Source organism: Leptonotus elevatus, chromosome 6 (assembly GCF_054856555.1).
Source record: "Leptonotus elevatus isolate MCC_2025b chromosome 6, RoL_Lele_1.0, whole genome shotgun sequence".
Taxonomy (NCBI): domain Eukaryota; kingdom Metazoa; phylum Chordata; class Actinopteri; order Syngnathiformes; family Syngnathidae; genus Leptonotus; species Leptonotus elevatus.
In genome coordinates, this window is record NC_141244.1 from 26,650,987 (window position 1) to 26,675,376 (window position 24,390).

Genomic DNA, 24,390 nt, shown 5'->3' on the forward strand with positions numbered 1-24,390 from the left:
AATGAGCAGAGAGCTTGTTTTAAGACTGCCATTTTGACTTGTGACGTAAATGTCCATACCCTTGCTTTTGAAGGTGAAATTTACGTTGTATATTTTCAAAATTATTGTTTAAAAAAAAAATCACTTTAATCTAGAAAATATTCAACTTTGTATCTCAAAAATATACAGCTTTTGTCTTGAAAATATCTTAACATACACTTGGTGAGATTAACTATAATATATTAGGATATGTCGGGATTAAAATGCATAGATAGCAGTAGGTTAAAAAGACTGCTCAGACTCTTCTGATTTATCTTAGATAAAACATATATTTGAGTATAAAGAGGGGAAAAAAAGTTCTATTCACAAGCATTGAGTTAAATGCAGACAACTGAGAGTCTGTTTGAAGTGGTTTTGAGTGGGAATCTCTGCTTTTCTTTCTAAGTTTGAATCCTCATCTGCCTCCCTCCTTTGTGGTGGGTTCCAAAGTGAGGGTGCAGGAAGTGGCGAGCTCCACCTACCCACTTTTTTACCGCCCCCCTCTTCACCCCCAAATCTCTGCTTGTTCTGTGCACACTTGCCAAAATCTTGTTTCAGCCAAAGCAGAAGTGACTTCTATACGTTGTCGCTTCAATAAATTGAATTATTCTTTTTTTCCCAGCGAGACCTCAGCATAATTGATGCAGCACAGAACAGAAGTTTGAAAGTTTCCTGGCGGCACGCCGTTGAAGTTATTTTTTTTATTTTTTATTTCCGCTTCCAAAACCTCAAGCCTCACCCATATATTTTCAGATTCTGGATGTTATTCTTATCGTCAAACAATTAGGTCTTTGTCTACTCCGCAGTATTAATTGCATTTGTATTAGTTGTTCTATTGCTAAGCTGTTGTTCTGTAGGCCAAGTCCTATAGCTTTTGAGTGATTGTAACAGTATTTAAAGGCTAGCAATGCCAGCAGTGGTTGACTTTTGTCTACGATTTCAATACGTACAAACTTCCATTTTTCTTAGTTTTTTATGATTTCTTTGTGTCCCTTTGACAGGTAAAATCGAAATAAATACTGTGCAACCTTTTGCCTACTTCTGTCTAAAATATACTTTCCCCCAAAATAAATGGGTAATAATTTCCAGGGAGTGCAGACAGTGGAAGCCCACGTTAGTTAACGAAAACTTGGCACACTTCGCAACAGTAACTAGGGGGACAGCCAGGTGCTAGCAAAAGGTCAATCAAAGGCACCATAACGGCGGTGAGGAAAACAATAAGTGGTTCGCAGGAGCATTTGCCCCACCATGCAATTAAAAACAAATAAAACATCAGTGCGGGGGTAACCCCAAACACCACATGAGTCACCCATGGGACTGTTAAAAAAATAATAATAATAAGAAAAAGCCCACCAGTGATGAGACATAGTGATTTCCTAGGAATGTCATAGAAGTGATTATTTGGAATTGTAAACATAGTTAATTTACAATTGCAGTCAAAATTTGTTTGGATAACACTTCTAGGCTTATAAATATAAAATAATCAGATGGCGGTTACTGAGCGTGCCTTGGCTCTGATGATCAGAACGTTGTCTCCATCTAGTGAGCACTGACATTTAGGCACTCAACTGAGGCTTTCAGCATGATCAGCGCTTGTCTTTTACTTATATCATCCATCCATTATCTGAACCGCTTGTCCTCATATCATATTATATTATATTAAATGACATCACATTACATTATTTATTTGGTTCGTGAAAGTCAGCGTGTCCAGTTCAAACAGCCGGCGAATGTAAATCCAACATGTTCATGCCTCCTATATGGCAATCAGAAAAAGTCATCATGCACCGCAGAGCGGAAGGTTCAATAAGTGTGCTGCCCACTGGTGAAGGAGGATAGATATTCATTTACATGCAGACGAGATGGGACAGATTTAGGAAGGCTTAACCTTGGATGCAAGCAAGGCCGCTCTGATGAGAGGCACTGAGATTATCTGGAAAATTGAAGGTAGAAGAGGCAATGCGGACGGTGCCGAATGAGTCCAGTTGCTTGTAGACGTCAAAGCCTTCAGTGTGTGAGCTTGAGAACAAGGTCGCCATGGAGCTGCAACAAAAGAATGGGAAAAAGACAAAATACGGTCATATTAATAAAGCTAGCGATGACAAGACTTTTGACTCATTTATCATTTTTGGTGTGCTAACATGCAAGAGTAGCAAAAATAGTTAATGTTGATGTCAATCCATCCATCCATGGTTTGTTGTTTTCTTACCACACAATCCTGTTACTTCCTGTCTGGCGGTGCCAGCAGCCATTGTTGTCACCGCACGTTAATTATGTATGCAAGGAGAAGGCGACACAAACATACACAAATATGCACATGCCTCAACCCACTCCACAGGATAATATCTAAAGCAGCTTTATTCTGATTTATAGTCACACATACAACATCATCGTCAACAGGACAATCAGTGTCATCTGTTCCTTCCACCACTCTGAGATGAATTTCTCTTTTGGATTTAGTTTTTTTTTTTTTTTACTCCTTTCAAAAGCTAGAACTGTGATAAATAGAAAAGAAAACATTTTGGTCCTTGAATATAGATATCGTCTAGGCATCATGGTATTATCCTTGTTGCTACCCACACAGAACATCAAACGTGAGAGGAAATGGAGAGAAAGCGACCTGGCCGGCAACACAAGGAGGAGGCCGCCGCGTGAACAAGAGGCTGATGGAGTGTTGAGGAAACCGAGAGCGAGCGGCGTCAAAAGGAAGCGTTTGCGTGCCGAGCTGTGAAGTGGCATGAAAGCACAGACGGAGATGAAAGCCGGAGAGGAAGCAAGGCGGGCTCGCAGGCACGTATTTACAAGCAGCCAAACTCATACAGTTGAGCAAAATGGCGATGAACACAAGTTGATGCAAGGGAAGTTTCAAAGTTTGCTAGCAGCATGTGAAAAAAACTACCGCACACACCTGGGACGAAACAAAACTAACATTGCTCCAAGTTATTCACGTGTTGTTATTACACTTTGGTGATGATGGGAAGCAAGAGTGTCTATTGCCTGTAAGCATTTGCTCCCTCCTTTTACAAACGTTAGGGGGGGGGCGGGGTCACATTTTCATATATTCATAGTTTCAGTACAGTGACATACAGTACTGTGCATAAGTCTTGGGTCAGAATTTGATTTTTTTTTTTTGTCTCCACCAGTGGTTCTCAACCTTTTTACATCAAGTCCCAACATCATAACCAACGTAAAAATACAGCAGCATTTTAAAGGTTAAAAGCATATTTCATCGTTTTGTGTGCCGCAGTAACATTATGCTCATGTTTGAACATTAATACACCACTTGAGAAAATGAAAAACTTTAAAGATTCAATTAAAACATATGAAATCATTGTAAACAAAATTTGACCTCTGCATTATTTGACCTATGACAGCGAACACACACTGCAGCAGGGGCCTGCTTAAGTGCCCAGGAAGAAGTTTGGGGTATAAGTGCCTTGCTCAAGGGCACAGCAGCCGTGTGTCTGGGCATGGTCTTGAACCGGGGGGCCCCACGGTGACAATTTTAACTGTCCTATTTTTGTATATTTATATTTGCTCTTTTCTGCTTGGCTCTCAACAAAGGTTGCTTGCTGACCATCCGCCCACATGTGGAAGTCTTAAGAGTTATATATATATATTTCCAGGTTCATACTGTGCCCCCTTTAAAGAAGCAGAGATTGAGCCTTGCCCCCCTCCTCCCATGTTTTCTTTTCTCATCGAAGAAACTCGGAGCGCTGATAACGACCCACCAGGCTTCCTGTTCTGTCTCCCTCTGTTGGTCATTGTTATTTTTATGTTTCTTGGATAGGTTGAGACTGTGAAGACAAATTCTTTGTTTGTTTTACATACTTGGCCAATAAAGATGATTGTGATTCAAAATTTTCCAAAACAAACATTCCAAACCTGCTGTAACATTGTGCAGTTTGAACATTTAATACAGTGATTCTTCCTCACGCCACAAGAGGGAGCTTGCGTACGCTAACATTCAAGCAAGAAGAGATTGCTGTACTTTGGGTCACTGACACATCAAAGCTACAAGTGTCCAAGCACTTATGCACAGTATTGGAAGCTGTTTCACGTGTATTGCTGTTTTAGTTCACTAGGGAAAGGAAATAGAACAAATTCCCACTCGCTGTTGTGGTTTTTTTTTTTTTTGCTTCTGCATCCCTGCCCCTAGCTTGCCCCAACCATCGTTGACCCACATATTTAGTGTAAGCATGTACACACATTGCATGTCTTCTTCCTTGACGGATGGCCTGGTTGAGTCACACAAACACGTGATGTTCTAAGACGATCACATCCTAGCCTAGCATGAATGCAAACACCATGAAGCTGTCCACATGAGACTGGATATCTGTCTGGATGTCAGCGTTACTGTGTTCTGCCAGCCAGAAAGAGCAAATTCCTCTTGTTGTTTCTTTTACATGTTGGCAGGCAGTTTGTGTCTCAGCCCCTCTGAGTCTTTTCTGGCCACTGGCAGCTGGGGGTCATTTTTGCCGACATTAGGGGAGGTGTTGTTAGCCGGGGTGGCTGTATGTGTTGCTGGGACGGTGGAAGCCTGCAAGGGTGAATTAAGTTTGGATGGATTGCTCGATGCGACTGCGGTGACTGCGTTTTGTTTTGGAGGGTGAGCGGATGCAGCGGAGTCACTCGAAGATGTAGTGGCCAAAGAGTGTGGCTTTGTTGAGATCGGGCTTGACTTTGCTAGACGATTCAAACCTGATGTGGTGCTCGGGGTGAGCACGGGATGGGTTTGCTTTACTGGGTGAACGGTGAACCGGACTTTGGTGGGGGAGCTTGTGCTGGCAGGGGCAGGATTTGAAGTTAGTGTTGACGCAGGTTTGGGGATCTGGCTGGAGGAGGGGGTCCTTGCGGAACTTAAGACAGGAGGCTGCAGACATGAGGTTGGACTTGGGGATTTACTCAGGGAAGGGTTGGATGTTGGAGGTGAATGTGGCGCAAGTGTCTGGGAAGTTGTTTGGGAGAAGACCGATGGTAGTGTTGGAGTCGGGATTTGGGAAGTGCTTGATGGATGGGTGCGCGCCACTTGTGTGAGAGTTGGGGAGGGGATTGGGGTTGGTGCAGGGCTGGGACCAGACAATGGTGACACAGTGGGCGGCGTATTGGATGCCTTGACCCGGGCACCTTGCGGGGGTGTTGTGCACATGGCGACCACAGGCGATGGGGGTGAAGAGCTCAGAGACGACTTGGGTCCAAATGTTTGAGGCAATGGAACCGGAGTGGAAACAGACGAGTGCGGAGGTGTGGATGAGGGCGAGGGAGATGAAGAGCGGGGAGAAGGGGTGGCCATTGGTTTGGGACGTGGAGTTGAAGTCAGTGACAGTTGGGTGGTTCCTGTCAAGGGAGGTGTGGAGCAGGGAGGAGGCGAGGACGAGCGGAAAGATGCGGTTAGAGTTGGTTTTGGGCGGGGTGTCTGCAATGGCATGGGTGTTGGGGACGAGGGAGTGGGCACAGGCGAAGAGATGGCAGATGGTGGTGTTTGCTTTGGAGAGGAAGCTGCAGAAGGCATGTGTGGAATGGGCAAGGGGTTAGTGTGAGGGGCACACTGTGCGTACAAGAGGGGCTGAATCGGTGCTTGTATTTGCGTATTGGATGTAAGATTTGCAACAGGCTGCACCGGAGGGTTGGAGGTCAGGATTCCTGCGCTGCGACCTCTGGCCAACTGTCCAGCCAGGAAAGGAGCTGCCAGTAAATTCCCTCCAGATGCCTTCCGATGGAGAGGAGGGTGAGGCTGCAATCCAGCCCAAGAGCGGTGAGGCAGTGTGGGCTGTGATGCTGACAGCAGTCTGGCCTCCTGGGTGAGTCTGCCCAACGCAGGTAGGCCTTGACAACTATTACCCCCATAGCGCAGCAGAGCTTCCTTTGCCCCTTGATGGTTAGTCACAGTAGTGCTGCTGTCTAATGGGCCAGCAGAGGCGGGAGAAGGGTTGGTGGTCTGCATTTTGGGTACAGGAGGAGTTGATGCTCCTCCACCGGTTAGGGTGCCAAGAGATCCACTAAGTACTGACGGATAATCAGCCTGGAGTCGCAGGTTGTGGTGAAGAGTCCTTCCTTGTTGGACTGGCACAGAGGAGGCTGCGGCTGAAGGAGTTTTGGCCACCGGTGGGGACGTCAACCCGCCTAGTGGACCCATGGTGGAGGGGGAGGCAGGGAACGCTCTGGGGGATAAACCTCCCATCCCGCTCATTGCCATCATTCCAATGAGGGAGCTGACAGAAGGGCGCAGGGGTTGCAAAACTGGAGCACGAGGAGGCGAGAGCGGGAACGAGGAGGAGGGTGACGGCGAAATAAGAGGGGAAGGCAGGAAGAAGGTGCCTCCTAACGCATGTTGCTGCTGCAGCTGCTGGAGCTGCTGTTGCTGCTGATGCATGAGGGCGATGGCCACGTTACTGGTGGCGGCGGCCGTTTGCAGCGGGGCGTGTACCAGTGGCGCCCAGATTACGGGGCGGGGCCTGGGGGACATGGCGCCACTTCCTCCGATGACACCGCTTCTTCCCGCCGCGGCTGCTGCGATGGCGTCCTGCATGGCCGGCATGCTGTCGTGCTTGACGATCTGCTGCACCAGAATGCTGTCGCAGGAACCCAGACTGCCCGCAGTCAGGCCACCGCCTGCTCCCGGACCTCCTCCGCCCCGACCCCCGCCACGACCCATACTGCCCCCGAGTGAACCTCCTTGAGATGACTTCCGCAGCAGTACAGAGTTCTTCCGGCCTGTAGGGGAACAACACAAACAAATATTGCTTTCCAGTAAACGTGAACGGCAGTAATTCCTAACAACTGCTGAAGTGTTACGCCGAGCTCAGAGTACATGACTTTTTTTTGTTATTCACGACGTTTGCTATGTCACATTACCAAACATGGTGTCATGAATCCATCCTGTGTCTTGGACCGGGTGAGTGGCCACACTACAAGTGGGGTCCACGCCGGAGCTTGGCTCCGCAGGAACAACGAGCTAATGGCGTGCGCTCCTGGCAAATGGTGATGCCGGAAGTGCAAAAAAAAATCGAACACACCAGACTTTCTGTGTCATGGTCGAGAGGCATTCCAGATGCTAGATCGGCAGTCTTACTGTGTCTGGCCGTTTGTTCTTTAAATTTTGTTTGCAAATGAAACAGTGTTGGGCGTAGATGGAATTAAATGGATCACCTCCTGGACGCAGACAAAGACCGACAGAGGTGGAAGCATTTAGTGTACCGTATATTATCTGCTACACTTATACTAGGTGATGAGACAACAAACTAACTAACTAACTATGAACCTGGAAAAATGACGGTGATGGATATAGACCATGACTGACAGCACGCTGCACTAACATCGAGGACCTTTTGTACAGGTTTTACAGTATGATGTGCACAGTTTACCACTAAAACAAGTTATTTCTTTTGACGTTATTTCCATCGAGAAATGTTTTCCCTAAAAGAGACAGCCTCCAGCTTTTGGTAATTCAAAGTTTTTCTCTCCTAATTCAAAGATGTGCTCTGACCTTTCTACCAAGGACATGCTTCACAAAAGCGCTTTAGAACTTGGAAAATGTGGGCCCATAATTGCCGGATTAAGATGGAAGAAAAAAGTCAATCCACTTAAAAAAAAAAAAAAAGCTGAAAAGTCAGAAATTACCTATACGGTCTAATCGGTCGACAGCAACGGTCTCGAAGGCCCGTCGCATCATGGGGTGCTCCTCCAGCACCTCATTAAAGTTGTCCACACTGAGAGAGTACAGCCGGCAATATGTATCTGCACGCACGCTGGCCGTCCTCCGCCCTCGAGTCAACAAACAGATTTCTGGGATAGGAAAGGGAACGAGCAAAAGAAGAGCAATCAAGAAACGCAAACACAAGCATCCTGCTCCCAAGACGACATTGCCACCTCCAAAGTAAGAGCCGTCGCTTAGTTTGGTCTCCTTGTTGCCACGGGTGAGCACGCCGACGCGGCCGTGCTGGATGAAGTACATCTTCCTCCCCACCGTGCCCTCTCGGATGATGAAGTCGGCCGGCTGAAAGACCTCGAAGCGAAGTTTGGTGAGCACGGCGGTCACAAAGTTGGGGTCGGCGTTGGCGAACAGCGGCATGTTGGCCACCAGGCTGCGGCAGTTAAAGCTCACGATCTCCTGCACACGCGCACAATGGAACGAAACCTTCTGTTCATACTTTAGTTTTTCCCTGCAGTATCTCCACAAGCAGCCTCGCCAGCCAACTCAAAGCGCTGTTTGTTTGTTTGTTTGTTTGTTTGTTTGTTTTTCCTGAAGCGGAAACACTAGGCATGCAAACAACCAATTCCTCGGAATCAAATCAGATTTTTTGGGGTTATCATTAGCTAATTTAGCTTTCTTTTTTGTTACTTAGTTTGCACCCCCCTCACAGACACCTGGACAGGATGTAAAAAAAAAAAAAAGTGGATATGTCCTGGCAAAGAGGACCTTTAGTCACCCTATTTGAATACTTTTGCCACCTTAGCTCTCTACTTCATCAGCCGATTACGGGACACATTCAAACAAACAACCATTCACATTTTCACATATGGAAACCAAGGATGAATATTTTTAAGTTGGAGCACGCAGAAAAAAAAAGACCGTACGGCAACAGCAGTCATCTCGGGACTGCGAGGACAACGTGCTGCCCACATTTTTTTGTTTTGAATGTGTGTGCGTGTACCTCTTTAAGCGGTTCACTGAGTTCTCCCAGGATGTTCTCCTCGTCAAACATCTTCCCTTGGAAGCGGTGCTCGTAGTACTCGTGGATCTTTTGACGCACGTCTGCAGGAAGCTTGTGGAAGGACATGTACTGTTCCACCTGCTTGTACTGCACACGCACACAAACACCAACACTCCTTTATGATTATTGCACCAAGAGCTTTCCTTTATTCTACATTTGGAGCAGTTTCGTGACAAGAAACTTATTCAGGTTATTCTGAGAAAGTAGCCGATTGCATGCTAGCATGGGACACCCTATTACTACATATATCGGTTTGCATTTCCAAGTGAAAATAACGTCTGATGTCTTGTAGTCTAAATAAGGTACTGCTCGCAGGTAAAGACGTTTCTCGTTCAAGCGAGAAAATGTTTTGCGAAAATTCTCTCAAAATTGTATTTTATTTTTTTTTACTACATAGAAATCTTAGTTGATAAATAAATGACAGATCAAATTACATTACAGTTTGAAATTACATTTAAACACAAAAAAAATGTGATTAAATACAAAAGTCGATATTTTTCAATTCAATTACAAATATACATACAAAATCAAAATACAAAATTACATTTTAAATTCAATAAATTTATATGCAGAATCATTGAATTGCAATACAATTGAAATTTAAATGAAATGTTCAAATAAAAAGAGAATATAAATCAAATAAATTTAATATGGAATAAAATGTTGGTGGCAAGCAGTTTACAAATAATGTCTCATGAAAGACAGGCATCAAAACGAGACTGCAGTCCTGCATATTAAGAAAACTCACAAGGTGGGTTTGGGGACACCTGGCCATTGCATAGACAGGAAGTCAAAATGGAAGATCACATAGAGTTGGTACTCTTTGCGTTCATAACAGTTTCCACTTCAACTTTCTACAAGCTGTTGGAGCATGACTAAGATTACCCCCCCCCCCCCCCCCCACTATTTACGATGTGAGAGGACATGGATGTTGATGACGCTTTCTCTATTTGAGTTCACGTTTAGTGGGATTCTTCCTCAACACGCTCCCAAAAGAGGAGAAGCATACAATAAATAGACTGAAACGTCTGGATAAGATGAAAAAGTGTCAGGCGACGTCACCTTCTCCTGGTACTGCCGCCGCGACGAGTCCAGCGACTGAATGAGGGCGGTGGCGTGGCCGATGAACATGGCGTAGCAGGTGGCGCCCACGATCATACTGAGCATGGTGAGCCACACGTCGGTCATGCCCTCCGGGGCTTGGGCGCCGTAGCCGATGCACAGCATGTGGCTCATGGCTTTGAAGAGGGCGTACGAGTACTGCACGCCCCACGTGTCGTTCTGTCGGACAAAAGTAGGGCTTTATTCATGCGACGCCTTCCCATCCCCGCTCAGCAAAGGCAGGCTGCACACATATCAGTAACACTGGGGAACAATTTTGGGGGGGGGGGGGGGGGGGGGGGGGTTCTGTTGAGTTACATTTTTATTCTGATTCAAACTAAAACTGGCATGCGGATTCCAAAATTGCAGTCAGTTGTGTTCTAGCGCGGCAAGTTTTTTTTCTCCAATGCTTAAACTCCAGATAAGCAAAACTGATGAGCTGTAGCAAGACTATAGTAAGAAAAGCATGATTAAAATTGGACTCATCTACAGCTACGTGGCAACTTGTTTGTGCAGTTCCCAATAGATCAGCAATAGCAATATCAGCTAACAGCTAGCATAGTAGCAATTAAGAGTATCCTCTTTATTGCTACTATGCTAGCTGTTAGCGCTGGCTGAACTCTTAACCTTGCAACATGGGCATACCGTTGTTAATTCAATTTTGTTTTATGCAGTTTTTTTAGTTTTCAAAGCTAGTAACTATTCCATGATACATATACATTTAGTTCGCTTTTTTTTTTTAAGAATGCAGGCATCCTATCGTGAAAAAAACACAAAAAATGTGTTATCATTGTTAATCAGGACAACTTTGACCATTTTGTGATCAAAGTCAGCAAGTCTTTTTCTTCTTTTGTTCTGTCGTTCGTATTTTGCTCTGTTGTTCCATTCTGTCTCTCACAAGTCACTCCTGGTACGACAACAGATATCTGGTTTGGACGACCACGCATGATTTTGTTATCAGTTCATGTTTGGCGCATGGAACACACCACACACTGTAAGCGCATTCAGCATTCACTGCGTTTTTTTCCTCGTCACGTTCGGGGTCGCTCACGATTTAAAATGGAATAGGATGTTAAAAATGAGGCTAACTTCACACCACCACGCAAGCGCACAATTAATCTGTCTCAAAGCACTTTCTAAACTGAAAAGTACCACTTGAGAATGTCATTCATTACAAAAAAAAAAATAACCACATCGGCTATAGAAGGACCATTATGTGATTATAAAGGTGGAATTAAATGCAAATTGGTCCCAATTAAATAATGTGTGTGTGTGTGGCCCAACACATGAGGGACTTTCTCCAGGGACAATCCCAGCATTTGCCTGCTCGGCAACAGTTGCCTAGGCAACGGCGGTGACATGACTCAGCGCTTCATTCGTTTGTGTCCTGTGTATGTATTGCGTTCAAAAAGAAAAAAAACGCCCATTGACAAACACACTTCCACCTCATCACTCTGGAGGATTCGTGTTATATTTTCCCCTCTCTCAGTGGCTACGTGATGATAATGACGTTTTTTTTTCCAGTCGGCCATCTTTTTGCATGAGCCAATTAACAGCAAACATAGTACACACACACGCACACACACACAGATAACCCTTAAAGCAGGCCTGTGTGGCCGCCAAGGGAAATCTAAAGAGCGCGGACTGTTCAAACAAAGCAAGCGATCTCTCGGTGTTTTTGAATGAGAAAGCAAACATTGCGCTCACCACCATCAGGTTCTTGGAGACCCAGCAGTCCGGAGGGAAATCCTGCAACATGGGCACCAAGAACTGCAGACAGCCGTCCAGTGGCACAGCAGCAGCATCATCCCGATCAGGTTGACGATCCGCACCATGGCGCTGGCCAGGTCGTACGTCATGTGGAAAATCTGAGGACGAGCAAGTCATGGTGGACGTCGCACAAAAACTGGTAGAAGCTTTCAACCGTTCTTTAAAATGAGGCAATCAATCATTACGATGCATTAGATCGTATCGTCGCTGTCTTGTGTCTATGTCTGTTTTTTGTGTTTTTTTTACGTTTTTTGGGATGTCTGTATCAGTTTCATACAATAAACATAAAAATGTGAAAAATTACCAAAATGGACATAAGTGTTTTTCACAGGACAGCGACGATATCAAGACTACATGCTTTATAATAATCAAATGCAAACAGTATAGTCCCGTCCTCATCCGGACCAGTGATGGGACATTGTGATTTTCTAGGAATGTTGTATAATATAATTGAAAACTGTTGTGAGAAACCATTACATTAAAGTTCATCATTTAAAATAACATATGATTAAAGATAGTTTGATAATATTTTTGTATCAAACGAGTAGCCGTTTGCATTATTTAGTAGCCAAGGAGTAGCTCTCACTTTAAAAAAATTAAAAATTGTTGATGAAACCTGCCATAAAGTGACATGGAGAATTTAATTTTTTTATTTTTCATTAGGACAAGAAAAGGTTTAATTTCTAACGAGAAATGTTCTTGTTAGGATGAGAAAATTTTGTTCGGACAATTGTTGTGTCTGAGAGACATTTAAAACGTCTTGTAGTCTGCTAAGTAGAAAAATATTTTAAAAAGTTGTACCGATTTTGTGATGAAATGAAAGGAAATGATGAAGTTTTCATTCAAACGAGGAAATGTTCTCATTTCTCTCTTTCTCTCTCTTACTTCCAATGTTTATGTGTATGACATATAAAACATAAAATATTGTAATTTTTCGTACCCATTTTGAAATGATTATTTCACCAAAGCAATATTTTTCTACGAAATCGCAACGTTTTTTTTCCCCCCCGTTATTATTAAAAAACACTTTTTTTAAACTATTGTTTTGTTTTTGCCAAGGATATACATTATACTATATGCACAGTACTTTGATGATTGAAATCATCCTGACTAAATAGTGGTGAGTGATGTCAATATTCTGCCGCCAAGTTTGGAAATGTGCTTTGCCCGTGGAGTGTGAGACTCGCACCTCCTCCCACTGGTGGATGTAGCGTATGAGTCTGGAGAGGCGCAGCAGGCGCAGCAAGCTGAGGATTTTGGTGAAGCGGACGATGCGCAGCGCCCGGGCCGTCCGGTACACCTCCGAGTCCAGACTGTCCACCATCAGAAAGATGTAGTCCACGGGGATGGAGGACACAAAGTCCACCAGGAACCAGTTCCTCAGGTAGTTCTGGCGGATGGCCCTGCGGCACAATCAGTCGGTGACATTTTATATTTGGCGCGGCGAGCTGGCCGCCGGATGTGCTCAGCTCATTCATATTCATCAGGAGAAAGCTGGAGCGTGAACAAAGGTCTTCGTCCACTGGCTGCTCAACACCTTTTCGTGTCACTCATTTGTTGGAAGGCCAGAAGTGCGCATTTACATTAATGGCTGCTGGCCTGCTCCGTCGATATCTCACCAGAAAGGCAATACATAAATAAATAACCAACTGAAAACTGCCCTTGGGTTTGGATTGCGAACATCACAGCTCACTTGTTTTCCTGGCTTGGTCATGTGACCTTTGCAATGCGAGCCCGAAGGCACCTTGACGTCAATTTCAGTTGTCAGCAGATAAAATGGCAGCGCCCTGAGGTTGTTTCAAATGGACAAATTCATCTGCTTCATTCATATTCCACGAACGCAATACTAATCAGAATACCAAGTTTAAAACTAGTGGGAAGCACTTAGAACATATTGTAAAGAAAAGTACCGCTTGAGCACGGCCCCCGCTAGCTTAATGCTAACATATAATAGAAAATACCCATGACTTGCTAACAGTTAGCATCCATATTAGCGGTTTTACCTTTAAAGCAATGAAAAATGACCACGGATCTGAATATATGACTGGACAGCCGAAAGCCCATACACGCTCGTGGGCAAGCCATTGAAGCGACAGGGCGGCCATCTTGCTCCTCTCATCTTGCGAGCAGAGTAGACGGTATGTGCTGCTTTGAAGACCCCCTTTTTCTTTTATCGCTGAGTTCCTTAGACCCCAATATTAGATTTGGCAGAGGCATCAGTTATAATTCTTTAATAAAAAATATACAAGTTTCCTTCTGTAAACATCATTAAACATATAATTTATACATGTATTTAAGACAAGTTGTAAAATGTTTGAAGTCCTCTTGTTTTATTAATTTAAAACATCATAAATCATGCTGTTTCAGCGATTGTCCTCCAATTTCGATATTGTAAGATCGTATGCCGAGAAGCGTTTCTTGGGAGGAGCAATATGGCGGCCTCGCGACTTCAAAAGTCTTATCCTATCGGCCATCCAGTCATATATTCAGATGAGTGAAAATGACTCATTTTACAGCAACTTAGTGAGTAGTAGAAGAAGAAGAAGTAATTCTTCTTCGTTTGTGTTTGCATGACTGTACTGTGCTGCCTCCTGTGGCCAAGGCAGGAACACCAAGAGGAGCAGCACACTGAATTCGATTGACTGTTTAATGCTTTATAATCTATTTAATGATGATATTACTCTATCTTTTAATGTACACAATATTAAAAAGTGCTACTTTTCCTTATTAAAACACAACATACAAATGTGGGTTCTTTCTAGGATTAATGCTATTTCCATTCATCTCAATGAAAATGGGAAAGATGATTTGAGTCACAGGACGAATGCTGTGCTCAACTTTTAAGGAGGCAAATGTGAAAAATGGAATTGAATGCAGTCGTGAAAAAGATACACACGCTCACCGGGGGTCCAGCAGTATCTCGGTGTTGTCCTCCTTGACGATGCCCGTGCGGAAGTTGAGGACCAGGTCCACCATGAAGAGCGTGTCGGACACCACGTTGAAGATGATCCACGACGGCGTGTTCTCGTCTCGAAAGAAGGTGATGCCCACCGGCAGCACGATCAGGTTGCCCATCATCAGCACCAGCATTAACAGGTCCCAGTAGAACCTGCGCAAGGACGGACGACAGTGCTGAAAACCTCTGCTCACTTTGGTGCTACTAAATAGTTTTTCGTTGGCACTTTGCGTCACTTCAATGGGAAAACCAGCGCCCTAAGTCAACTGTGGAGGACAAATGGAGCTTTTCAGTAACCTTGAGACGCCTCATCAATCTGGACGGCATGTGTGTGTTTTTCCCCGAGTGACGTAAGGCCCCTTTTCCTAAAAGTCTCAGGACGGACGGACGTGATTAACGGATGACAAACGAGACGACCCAATCATGTGCAGACCACTTGTGCCTCCTCCTTCCGTCGCTCTCATCCATCACGCTAACCCATATCGATGACTCGCCTCGCGCGCACACACAAAGTGTGCCTTTCCAAGTGCCGTGGTCGATCCCTATTGAGCTCTAATTTGGTAACAAAAGCTCATGGTGGGACCACTCGACTGATGAAGATGAAGTATGACTCATCGCACGCACGCACACGCGCGCGATGCAACAGGGAAGTTGCTGTCATAGCGATGCATGAAGATGAATTGTGACCTTGAGGACTCCCTTTCTTAATTGTGATTGCACAGAAGAATTGATGTGAGCCAGTGGGATGGCTAATCATGGTTGATTATTAATCATCATCGTTTCTTTTCTTTTTTTTCTTTTTTTTTTTCTTTTTTTTTCTTTTTCATTCGGAAATGTCATCATCATTGCTCTTTATTTTTTTTATTATTTTTTTTGTTTTTTGTGTGTGTGGGTGAGTATGTGTATGTGCGTGCGTGCGTGCGTGCGTGTATTTGTTAGCTCACCAAAAAACCTATTAGAAAAAAATCTCATACCGTTCACCTAAACCGAACACCGCCGTCAGGAGACCCGAGGAAGGACCAAAGAAAACCAAGGAAGGTGAAATCCAGCACCGACCAGGCACCACCCACCGGGCCACCCACCAGAACTCCTCCCCAACCCAAGAAACATCCAGACCCCAACAAATCCAAAAAACATAAAATCAGGGAGGCCTCAAGAGACCGAAGGAGAGACCGAGAAAAGGAAGACCTCGGGTCTCCTGACGGCAGTGTTCGGTTTAGGTGAACGGTATGAGATTTTTTTCTAATAGTTTTTTTTGGTGAGCTAACAAATACACGCACGCACACACGCACGCACGCACATACACATACTCACCCACACACACACAAAATAAAAATAATAATAAAAAAATAAAAAATAAAAAATAAAAAAAATAAAGAGCAATGATGATGACATTTCCGAATGAACAATACTGAGCTATTTAAGAAAAAAGGGGAAAAAAAGAGAAAAAAAAAAAGGAAGGAAGGACGTAGATGCTGGTGTGGTGCATCTGCCATGCATGAAATCATCATCGTTTCTTATGCAACATGCGGTCCAATGGGATGCACGATGGTGTGGTTTTTTTAAAAAGTTAAAATGGCAACTAAAATACAAAAGGCCGTGTTAAAATCAGAGGTGGGCAAAGTTAGGCTTCCTCCACTTTAGTGACAGATGTTCCTAAGAAGTTTATAAATGTGAGAATGAAATTGCGTTAAAAAGTCCAAAACGGTGAAATTGATCCTGCCTGGCTGGGATCTCGGCACCCTTAAAAACCTCTGCTACGAGAACCGGCCCCTAAAATGTGAAAAAGTCAAGCGACGTCGATACTTTCTGATCTGGAAAGCGCGAACCCATGCAATGACTTCTGAAGTGTGTACGCGCGTGTGTGCGCGTCGAGCAAGTTATTGAAGTGGACCCTGTTGGCGGCGCGCGCATCAGAATTGCAAATGCAATTAAAATTTGTCGACGGGCGCTGTCGCCAGCCAGCGCTGTGATGAACGTTGAGCGGGCGCTGGCGCTGGGCGGGAAGTAGTGACCCGCGAGGAGCTGCTCAGCTGGTGTGGCGGCTCTGATTGCTGCCTTGTCTGCCTTGATGAAGACAGTTGAGACCTTTTCGAGCGTCTCCTCAAATAAATTCCTTTTTCAACAAGTCGTCTCAGATTTGCTAGCTGGCGAGCTCGAACCGCAGCACGTGAATCCATTTCCGCTCGTGTTTGCGCCTATTTGGGTCGTGGGTGAGCTGGAGCTGATCCTTAGCCGAGTGCTGAATTTGGGCGAGAGGCCAAATACGCCCTAAAATGGTCGCACATATATAAAGACTAAAAAAAAAATCATTCACACCGATGGACAATTTTGAGCCATCAATGAAGCTTATATTTCTATTTTTGGAATGTGGGAGGAAGCAAGATGAGACGCATCCAAGATTTGAACCCTGGATGTTCAAACTTTGAGCCAGACTTACAAACCACTAGGCCAATATGCTTTTTTTTGTCCCTAACAATTTGCAATGTTTTTCAATTCCATTTCAAGTCGCAACTGAAGCAGCCAAATTCAATCCAAAATGTGCACCAACAGATCGCTCAGTTTCTTTTGAACAAAGTACAACCAAAATAAAAGCCAAAAGCCGCTGGGCTGAAAAAAAAAATAATAATAAATTTCTTTCATCCAGTGAGAACGCTGCTCGCGTCGTTCTGTAATTAATTGATGGAAATAAATGCAATAAAGTCCCGGCCGTACTCGCCACCAAAACAAGTAATAAGACTCGCATGGTTGGCCGTGGACAAAAGTAGTGAGACGTCGCCGCAGTCTTACTGCCGTGGATGCGGGTTCACATTCCGGCGGCTCGCTATACTTGGAAGAAGTGTCTAAAAAAAAAGGCAAAAGAAAAAGCTAAAGTCATCTTACATTATAGTGAATAAATGATACAAAGAAAGCGTGTCCGCTCATTTGCATAATAACCGCCTTCATACGCAGTTCTCTGCCTCGTGACTTGACAGCAACGAGGGCCAAAGATCCAGAGCCACTTTCAAGCAAAAAAAATTGGAGAACTGCTTTAATTTGTACTCCGTTTGCCTGATTTGGATGTAAAGACCCTGAAATGAAAGCTGAAAATCTGCCGCTGATTTCAAACGCATCGCGCTTGTGTTTAGCGCCAAAAAGACAACGATTGTGTCCGTGTCAAGAAGCAGAAATATGAAGACATCAGGAGACGCTTTCCCTTTCCAGCCTTGAGTGACATTATGCATGACGTGGCGGATTATGTTTGCCTTCCTGCCGGCGCGGCTGACTTTTCCTAACCCTCGTCTTGCATTCATTACGTATTCTTCCACAAGCGGCGGTGCGACTTAATGAGGTGAGCTCTTATCGGCGAGCTCCTTTAATGAAACACACGCACACGCGCCGGCTCGTATGTCGACTTCTCGTACGTACGCGTATCGGCGCGAGCTCTTGTGGTCACGGTCCGTGATGGACAAGGAGCAGCTTTAGGTCGTAATCCGTCTTTCCTCTCACTTCGGACGACAGGTGCTTAACTGAAAAGTTAGAGGAGGGAATTATGCATAATGCACGCTCAAGGTGCATAATTTACAACCGCATACATAATTAATCTATATTCAATTGTAATCGTTCGGCGGCGGTAATTGGAATTATTGACATCCGGGGGCAGGTTTGCGTGGATTTCAATGAGGACTGAGAGAACGCAGACGCAACATGACGGACGCACAATACAAGTCAATGTCAAAATGTGGGCCAGGAGGATCCCTGGGGTTCGAGTCTTTCATCGTTGCATCCGTCCGTCTGGCCCTTGTGGCATTTTTTTTTATTTATTTTTTTTATTATTAAGAGCTCAGTATTGTTCATTCGGAAATGTCATCATCATTGCTCTTTTTTATTTATTTTTATTTATTTATTTATTTATTTATTTTTTTGTGTGTGTGTGTGTGGGTGAGTATGTGTATGTGCGTGCGTGCGTGTATTTGTTAGCTCACCAAAAAAAACTATTAGAAAAAATCTCATACCGTTCACCTAAACCGAACACCGCCGTCAGGAGACCCGAGGAAGGACCAAAGAAAACCAAGGAAGGTGAAATCCAGCACCGACCAGGCACCACCCACCAGAACTCCTCCCCAACCCAAGAAACATCCAGACCCCAACAAATCCAAAAAACATAAAAGCCCTTGTGGCATTTTAAGGAAGACGCTATCGCACGGACAGACACTGGACCCGCACACCGGCGCGTGCCAGCGGACAGTCGGCGGCAGAACTTCCACAGTGGAGCGCCATCCGATCGGTGGCGTTGCGTAACTTCCAATCGATTCAGATCTCAAAATTCAAGCTTTTCAATTTGTATTTGTCCAACCTATCACCAGCAGAAAAACCTCAAGAACTTTACCGGCGACACGTCAGCATTTTGTTCACAAGCGACAAACTAGCTAGCCTGAGAAGCTAACGTAGCAATATGCGTCTTCGCTCAGTCCAACGTCACAAACGGAAGAACAAAAAAATCCTAATTGGAAAATGAAGATGGCCAATACCAGCTTTGGATGAAAGCTTTAGCAAATTAACGGCAAACAGGAAGTGGAAACCCAGCACAATAAAAGCAGGAAACAGAGTTCAACAAGAACAACATTTGAAGAATCCTCTTGATATCCTTGGGGTCATTTTGACCCCAGTCACCCATAGGGTCAAATGTGTTAAATTGTTTTTTTTTAGGACAACAGGGGGGTTAAGACAAAATGTTACCAAAAACGATTGGTTTGCACGTTTGCCTCGCAGTTTTGAAGTGCAGGTTTGAATCTCAGTGCTTCCTCATTATGCGGAGTCGGGCTCTATATTTGTAGACGGTGACCCGTGCGGTCGGCGTAAAAATGGCCGCATGGTCATTTTTGTGCCGGGGCAAGTCTGGTCTACCGTGTTTGGGATCGCATTGTACCTTGCTGGATGCTCCTGTGCATCTGGAAACTTGGTTACAGAAAGTAGACTGCAGACAGCGTAAAAACAGGCGCAACTTCATTTTCATCATCATTTTAGCATGTTTGTGAATTTGGTAAACGCGCGACGTCGCGCGAGGTGATACGGCAGACCGATCTCAGGCAGGGACCTCAGAGAGTCAATTTCCTTCACCCTGATGTTAAAGAGAATGAGGGGAGCCGCTTTGATTGGCCAGGAGTTGTCTGCATTCCATCCCGTAACAGTGCACCACGAACCTTTTTTTTTTTTTTTTAAATCAGTGCTAATCAATCAAAAAATGGGCGTGGTTTGTGCAGCGGCCATCAGGTTAGGTTCATCGAAAAAAGTGTCTGTCGGTGTCAATCAATGCATTGTAAATGGTTTGTCTACATGTGCCCTGACTGGCGACCAGTCCAAGGTGTTCCTGCCTCTCGCCCAAAGTCAGCTGGACTCAATTCCAGCTCATCCGATAGCGACCCCCCATGAGGACAAGCGCTTCGGAACACGCACGGTGGGATGTTGGCGAGGCACATTCTTTTGTGCAGGTTTCCGACTTGACGCATTTGAGAAGCGCGTTTTGTTTTGATGAGTGTGAAAGAAGCGCCCCGAGGGGGAACCCGAAATTAACAGCCTCGCTCGTCATTTTCTCCTCAGGCGCCGTTGACTCACGCAACAGCCCCCCCCACCCCCCCTAATGCTGCCGCAAAGTGGCCAACACGAACCGCTGTGTGTTTGCGTTACTCTCCGCTTGAAAACATTGACAAGCCAAAGTGACACTCGCGTGACACTCGCGTGACACTCGCGTGACACTCGCGTGACACTCGCGTGACACTCGCGTGACACGCGCGGGGCCCAACCGCCACATTTGCATGGCAACCTTCATCGAAGCCGGGGGAAAGCACCGATACTCGTCATCCAAATGGTGGAAGAAGCAATGACTTGAGAATCACAATGCATTGTTTTGGTTTGGCCTTACGTGACACTCGGAAGAAGAATGGCGTGCCGTTCGCTACCTCCAAAACACGATCACATGCACTGACCTACATTTACGACTTACATTTGATTTGCAGCTGTTATCTTCCTTTCATAGCATTTCTTTTTGGCTGCCAGGCTGCCAGTAGTGTTTATGCTGCTATGTTAATGAAATCTGCCCAGAGCCTTCAGAATCAGAAGTTGTGCCGCATGACCCCGTTAGCAATGATTGTTTTAACCAATCAAGTTTCAGATTCCGCACTCTTGGCCTTCGTCAGTTTTCAACTGATGTTGAATGAACGGACCTGAAATCAACATTTGTTATGGTTGCAAATGTTCATCCCTCGTTAGGATGCGGACTTGGTCAGTCTGACTGGTTCGAGACTGTTTAGGAAATGCTGCGACCTTGAACGCACTCTGGCATGAAATCAACGTTCGTTAGCATCGCAAACGTTTACGGGCAAATATCAGAAATGATTGGAATTCATTTTCAAGGCGGACTTTTGAAGAAAAAGTGGACATTGTGAGGAGAGGTCAGCTGGTTTCAACCCACAAAAGGATTGAAGTGCTAATCTTGTGTGGGGCGACCGGTCATTTAGTATTCTTCTCTGTCTTGTTTTCTTTTCTTTTCTTTTTTTTTCAAGACAGGCCTGCTGCTTTGTCTTTGTTCTTCTGCTTCCCTGAGTTTTAGTTCCTGTGACAAAGTCATTGCAGTCGGCGGCCAGTGGAGTAACACGAGGTTCCCTCATTTCAATCAAAAGTGATTCGGCACAACGCAATTAAATGCGACTGCGTTGTTTTATTGATGCGTGACTGTTTAATTCTGTGCTGCCGCTGCTTAAATTGCAATCTTATGGGTTATGTATCATCTGAAATGGATGGTCAAAACAATTGGATCCTCCACCTTGTGGTTGGTCCTCCAAATTCTTGTGTGAAGGCTCCACCTAATTTGCACGTCTGCGTCTGAGTGGCGGCAGACGACAGCGGAGTATTTTTACACGCGTTATCTAACAAGTGGAAACGGCGCTGTCTAAATGGGACGACTTGTCACCTGCATTTTGTCTGCAATAGAAACAATCCTCACTCCTCCTGACAGCTCCTGCACCCCCCCCCCACCGCCCCCCCTCCCCGATACCTATTCTTGTACTGCCCTACGTGGCCTCCAACCTTTCCTCTCACTGCACCGCACAATATCGTAACCTCCCAATCTACCAAATGTAAGAATAGACTCTTTGCTTTCGCCAGGAACAAAACGTTCTTTTTTTTCCTAATCTATAGTAGAAAAAAGGAAGGTTGCAGAAAACGCAGCTGTTTCTCCAAGTGGACTCGCAGTGTGCTAATGACCAATCACAGCGTCAATCACGTTGTAATTGGTCAACTGCTGGTCACATGACATATGGACGCCATCTTGTTACCCTGCTGAAGCCGAGTTGGTCAAACTCTCTCTATATACGGCTCTGTCTGAAATGGGGCCTCGATGCCATCTACTGGCGGTTGTGCATCAGTAAAGTTGTTTCCTAGTTTGACATTTATAGTGGAGCAGTATAGGATGCCCCCCCCCCTCCCAACCCATCCCTGTTAAAAAAACATCAACAAGTGGCAGTGAATGAATTAAATATAACACTGGCCAACATTTTTTTTGAGTGCCAAAGATATTTGCCAATATTTTTTATTTTGACTCGATTCACATGAATTGACTCGAGTCAGATTCAAGTCACATAAGTTGAAGTACCGCTGATTGTCACACCCACCTAAGTGGTGCGAAATTCTTTTTCCGCATTTGACCCATCCTCTGAGGGAGCGGTGAGCTAACCCCCCAATTCCAACCTTGAACTTGAAACTTAACTTGAGTCAGAGTTGAATCACATGACTTGAGTCATATTCGAGCCACATAACTTGACGAGTCAGTCGATTCACATGAATTGACAAGAGTCAGATTTGAGTCACATGACGAGTCAGAGTCAAGTCACATGACTTTACTCGAGTCCGATTCTAGTCACATGACTTGAGTCACATGACTTGAGTCATATTCGAGTCACAACTTGACTCAGACTCAAGTCACATGACTTGACTCGAGTCAGACTTCAGTTAGTACTTTTAGTACTTTTAGTTCTTAAGACTTCCTTGGCAAAAATGTATGAAAAGACTCGATTTTGACTGAAATGACTTGACTTAACAAGTCAACTTGCTTATAGTACCATAAAATTTAAATTTTGAACATAAATTTGAGGGAAAATAAACGTATTTTTAGGGATTTTTATGCATCATTCGCGCCAACCTTTTTTTCCACATTGCCATCTGCGGAGGTTGAAGAATAACGAGTGCGTAAGAGTAAAAAGCCATAAAAAAAGAATACATAGTCAAGTACAACGCAGATACCCGAAGAATCAACTTGAGTAAAGTAACTAAGTATTTGCCACTCGTGGTTTGCGCATGCGTTTTCTCACCTGAAGTCGCTGTAGGGATGTATGATCCACGAGCCGGCTGATTTGAGCCGTTCCTGTTCCAGAGCCACGGCCTTGTGGGATCCGAACATGCGCAGGCTAAACTTGTTGACGCCGGGCTGCAGCATGGCTCCGAATTGCCTCTGGATGAAGGTGCTCTGGTTGGACTGGCTGTAGTCCTCCCCGTCCAGGCCCGGGCCGAACCCGCTCAGCGCCGACATTCCCAGCGCCTCGGGTGTCCCCGCTGCCGTGGTGTTGCAGGCGGTGGTGGTGGTGGTGGTCTCGGGGCCGGTGGCCACCACCATCACCCCCGTGCCCGTGGACGAGGAGGTGGAGGCCAGGGCGGCGCGGGAGGGGGCGAACCCCATTGAACGCGGCGGAGGGTGAGCGAGAACCCCCGGGGTGGTCGGCGTGCCGGACGCACGGAACGGGTGGCCGGAGCTCATGATGGAGAGGCGGCGGCCGCGTCCCCCCGAGAGCGCCGCCGCGTCCCCCCCGAAAGACGCCTTCTCGCCCTCCAGGGACGCCTGCGACAGCCTGTAGCCCGGCGAGGGGAGGCTGCCCTTGCTGCGCCTCTTCGACTCGCCTCCGTTACGTCGGGGGAGGCTGTCGCCCCCGGACCCTCCCGCGCTACTGGGCGTCCCTGCGCCCCCCGCCACCCCATCCATCAGTGAGGAGGATCAAAACTATCAACGACAGTATTTGGACCAGCAGCTCATCTGGAAGGTTTTGGACTTTGGAACCCGAAGGTTGGCAACAGTTGTCAGAGAGATGCTAGTCTGCTGCTGCCAACTCTAAAGGTTCAAGAGGTGCACCCATTTCACGCTGACGCGCTCTTTGCATGCATGTGTGTCAAATGCTTCTCTGCTTTTGGTGTCCAACACAAAAAGACAGCAGAGTGCGAGTTGAATTTCACTTCACGGATGGAGACAAAAAATGGAAATTTTTCAAAAAGTCATTGTGGAGGCCGAGTGCCGTGAATGTCCGTTTGGCGGCAGCGTGTGACGTTTGTCCTCCAGATGTTTTTACTCTCCTTCCTCGTCCTTGAACGCTCCGCCAGCGGCCCTCTCTCGCCTCCCCACGACCACAGCCGCCCTCATCGCGCCGACGCCGGTCACGTCGGCGCCGGATCTTCGCTCTGCCGAGTCGCTGGCGGAAAAGGAGGACCGATGCCGCCGCCGCTCACGCACGCACGCAATGTGATCCCGCTGCCCAGCGTGCACGACGAACGATGATCGGGTGGCAAGGGCGTTTGATTCTCTGTCTGGGTGGGGGGGGGGGGGGGGGGGTCGTCGGTGCGCACTAAATTAGGCTCCCACTCGGAGGCGCGCCAGCCCGACATGAGTCGCCACGGAAGGCATGCTGACGTTTACGGGTGGGGTGGGGGCTTGGGGGGGGGGGGGGGGGCAAGGCAAAAGGATAAGGATGATGGTGATGGACGAGGGAAGTCGCGCCTGAAGCTTCGCTCACTCCTAAAAAAAATCCGAGT

General features: G+C 45.8%; 1 protein-coding gene and 1 long non-coding RNA gene across 2 annotated transcripts in view; one reads left to right on the forward strand and one right to left on the reverse strand.

Moving 5' to 3' along the window:
- Nucleotides 1-12,542, forward strand: part of LOC147173005 (uncharacterized) — a 13,608-nt gene extending 1,066 nt beyond the window's left edge. Inside the window, exons 2-3 of the long non-coding RNA XR_015095340.1 lie at nucleotides 2,603-2,808; nucleotides 11,550-12,542. This is a non-coding gene — a long non-coding RNA (uncharacterized LOC147173005). The remainder of the gene's footprint in view (nucleotides 1-2,602; nucleotides 2,809-11,549) is intronic.
- On the reverse strand, nucleotides 1,883-24,126 carry LOC147173006 (uncharacterized). Its single transcript, XM_086078008.1, is given in 10 exon segments — nucleotides 1,883-6,732; nucleotides 7,639-7,803; nucleotides 7,888-8,128; nucleotides 8,673-8,819; nucleotides 9,795-10,013; nucleotides 11,541-11,617; nucleotides 11,620-11,701; nucleotides 12,793-13,006; nucleotides 14,506-14,712; nucleotides 22,905-24,126. Coding segments are annotated over 10 exon segments (4,329 nt in total). The 5' UTR covers nucleotides 23,570-24,126; the 3' UTR covers nucleotides 1,883-4,420.
- Between the last annotated feature and the right edge of the window lie 264 nt (nucleotides 24,127-24,390).